Source organism: Lolium rigidum, chromosome 2, assembly GCF_022539505.1.
Source record: "Lolium rigidum isolate FL_2022 chromosome 2, APGP_CSIRO_Lrig_0.1, whole genome shotgun sequence".
In the NCBI taxonomy this organism is placed as follows: Eukaryota; Viridiplantae; Streptophyta; class Magnoliopsida; order Poales; family Poaceae; genus Lolium; species Lolium rigidum.
In genome coordinates, this window is record NC_061509.1 from 11,523,238 (window position 1) to 11,526,026 (window position 2,789).

Here is a 2,789-nt window from a genome sequence, read left to right on the forward strand (position 1 = left end):
CTGTTCCTTGCTACTGCCAAATATGCATATCCTTTTCTCTAAGGTGGTTTGCGAGTACAATTCATAATGTACTCATGGCTTTGTCCCTGGCTATTTACTTGGCCAGACTTGGTGGAATCCGACAGATGAAGAAGGAGTCGACAACGTCTATGCGAGCTAGGAACGTCTTCCCAGTCAGTTGCCTGTAGGGTTATGGCATGACTTGGGCCACGCTAACGCTTTCGTCTGAAGTATTTCCGCTGTGTGATTGTTGTTCTCCTGCCATTGCGGCCCTTATGTAAGTATTGGTCAGGTGACCTGTTGTAATTTTTTTATTCGGTACTGTAATGGATGATGTATTTGATACCAGTTCGGTTATGCTTTCACGACACACTGATCATGGGATCGTGAATGTGTATGCATAACGGGTGTTTCGGACAGCTAGTCCGGGGCCCCAAAACTTCCACGACAGTATAGTTAATCTCGATTTATTAGGCCGAGCCCAGGCCAGCCGCCGGCGGGTTTGTTGCAGGACTGGCATGATGTGTTGACCGTCGTGGCGGCCGTGAGTTTGGGCAAGAAGGCCGACGACGAGGATGAGCGCGCCTTGGCGAGTTCTCGCCGGAGCCGCTCGTTTTCTTCACTGAGATGCTCGCACCAGCGGCGCAGCAGCTCGCAGTCGATCTCCGTCTGCTTGAGCTTCGTCCGTGCCCTCCTGTTCTGGAACCACACCTCCACCTGCCTCGGCTTCAGCCCGAGCCGCCGCGCTATATCATGCTTCTCATCCTGCCATAAAAAAAAATAATAACGCATGGAAATTAGTAGTATGATTTGCCATGCAAATTACTTTGCATATGAAGAAGGGGTCGCTCTCGATCAAGTAAAAGAAGTTATGGACATACATGGGACAGCACGTTGTGCGCGCGGAAGCTTTTCTCCATTAGCGCCGTCTGCTCGCCGGTGAGCCGGAGCTTCTTCCTCGTGCCGCCACCAAGCGCATCCCTTTGGTTGACGTCGCTGCCGCCACGCACCATTCTACCCCTCTTGCGGTGCTGCCTTGTAGTTGCCGTGGAACCAACTCCACCAGTGTCTGGTACCTTCCTCCTTCTACCCGCCGCCACTGCTTCATTTTCTTGTGGTGGTGATGCTGGAAGCAGCGCCTGCACTGGCGGTGGCGGTCGGCGTCCAGCGGTAGCGGTCAGGGAGAGGGACAGGCTTGTGTCGACGAGCTCCTCCACTTCCAGCGACTCCCCCATGCCACTGCTGATGGTCGTGAGGCTAGACATGGCAAGCTAGAATTAAATTTTCTGTTGGTTTTGTCGATTGAGAGAGGTCGAACTTGGCCGGCGGATAGGGTGATGAGGGACAGACAGGGGTGCGTTGTGAAAGCTTTATAGGACAGGAGTACTCTAGAGTCTAGACACTGGGCAAGGTCGCATCGCACGCGCCTGCGGTTTCTTGTGCGTGTTAAACAAGACAATTACTACTAGTCAGTTGTTTGACTGTGGGGAACAAATCAAGGCCATGAATCTGAGGAGTAATTAAGTAGTCAGTTCATATTCTTGATCGTCAGAAAACGCATACCATATCGATGTACATTATTTTGCTAAAGTAACACAACAGTTTTTCTAATTACTTTAATGGACTACAGTACTGCAAGGAATCCTTAAACACCCGTCTCTCACTTGTTTTAGTCAGGGTCTGGTGATATGAATGAAAGCCAATAGATAATCTTCTCTTTCTTAATAGATGGCCCCATTTTCCTGCTCTTACAGTGAGCCACGTGAGCTTAATAACAAATTTCACCTCCCCGCCCCACTTCCGAACGAGAGATCGGACCGACACGGCCTGGGCTAGGTTGGCCCGCTTCCTAACCCTGCACGTTCATTCTCCTCTATTCCTCTTCCTCGCCTAACCGATGTTCGTCTTCTCGAGTGGCCGCGACGTTCCCTCCCCGTCCCCACGAAATTTTCCACCAGCGACCTAAGGCCTCCTCCTCACAAATGCTGATGAAAACGCCCCATAAATCCCAGTAATCACCACTTGAAACTGCTCGCTCGAACTAATCAGCCACCACCTCCAAGCTTAAAAGGCAGGCTATGCTGCCATACGCTTCAATCACGCAAACCGCCTCTCCCTGCCAGCACTGCAACTGGCCTCCACCCTGGTACCTTCCCGCTCCCCAGTCTAATTTATTCTCAGTTTTTTTTCAATCCCTAAGTGTGTCTTCCCAATCTGGCAGGTTGATGCGTTGAGGTCGGCTGGAAATCCGCTCCAGGTTTGGCCCCTCAACAAGATTTGATTGGATCGATTCTTATGGTAATACATCAGCTTCACCCGGCTGGAAATCCGCTCCAGGTTTGGCCCCTCCACCAGTTTTGATTGGATCGATTTTGTCTGGTAATTTATCAGCTCCACCCGATTTCTTTTTATTAATGGACTTCTCCGTCGGCTCGCTTAAGATTTCTTTTGTTCACTCACTGAAACTAGCAAATACCAGTTGTGTGTACACTTCTAAAGAGCCGATTAATCATAGTCTCTTTGTCCAAGTGTCAAATGTTGTATTCTCCTATACAATTTTGCTTCAGAACCACATTTGCGTTGATTGCGTGCCTGATATATGGTCTAAGAAATGGGCTACCCCTCCTACTAGATGCAATTGAATCAATAAACATTTTTGTATTCCCTCCAGGTACTGTTTTTCTATCAGATGTTTGATGGAATGTCTCCACTCTCCGTCATATGATGAATTGAAAAAGATTTACAGATAAGCATCTCTTCTCCTTCTCTTTGTGCATCTATCTATGAGT

General features: G+C 49.1%; 1 protein-coding gene across 1 annotated transcript; it reads right to left on the minus strand.

Moving 5' to 3' along the window:
- Positions 1-456: 456 nt before the first annotated feature.
- Positions 457-1,235, minus strand: LOC124689222 (putative homeobox-leucine zipper protein HOX26). The gene is made up of 2 exons (XM_047222778.1): positions 882-1,235; positions 457-765 (listed from the first exon to the last, which is right to left on the minus strand). The coding sequence occupies exons 1-2, from the start codon at positions 1,233-1,235 to the stop codon at positions 457-459; spliced, it is 663 nt and encodes a 220-aa protein (XP_047078734.1).
- Positions 1,236-2,789: the final 1,554 nt, after the last annotated feature.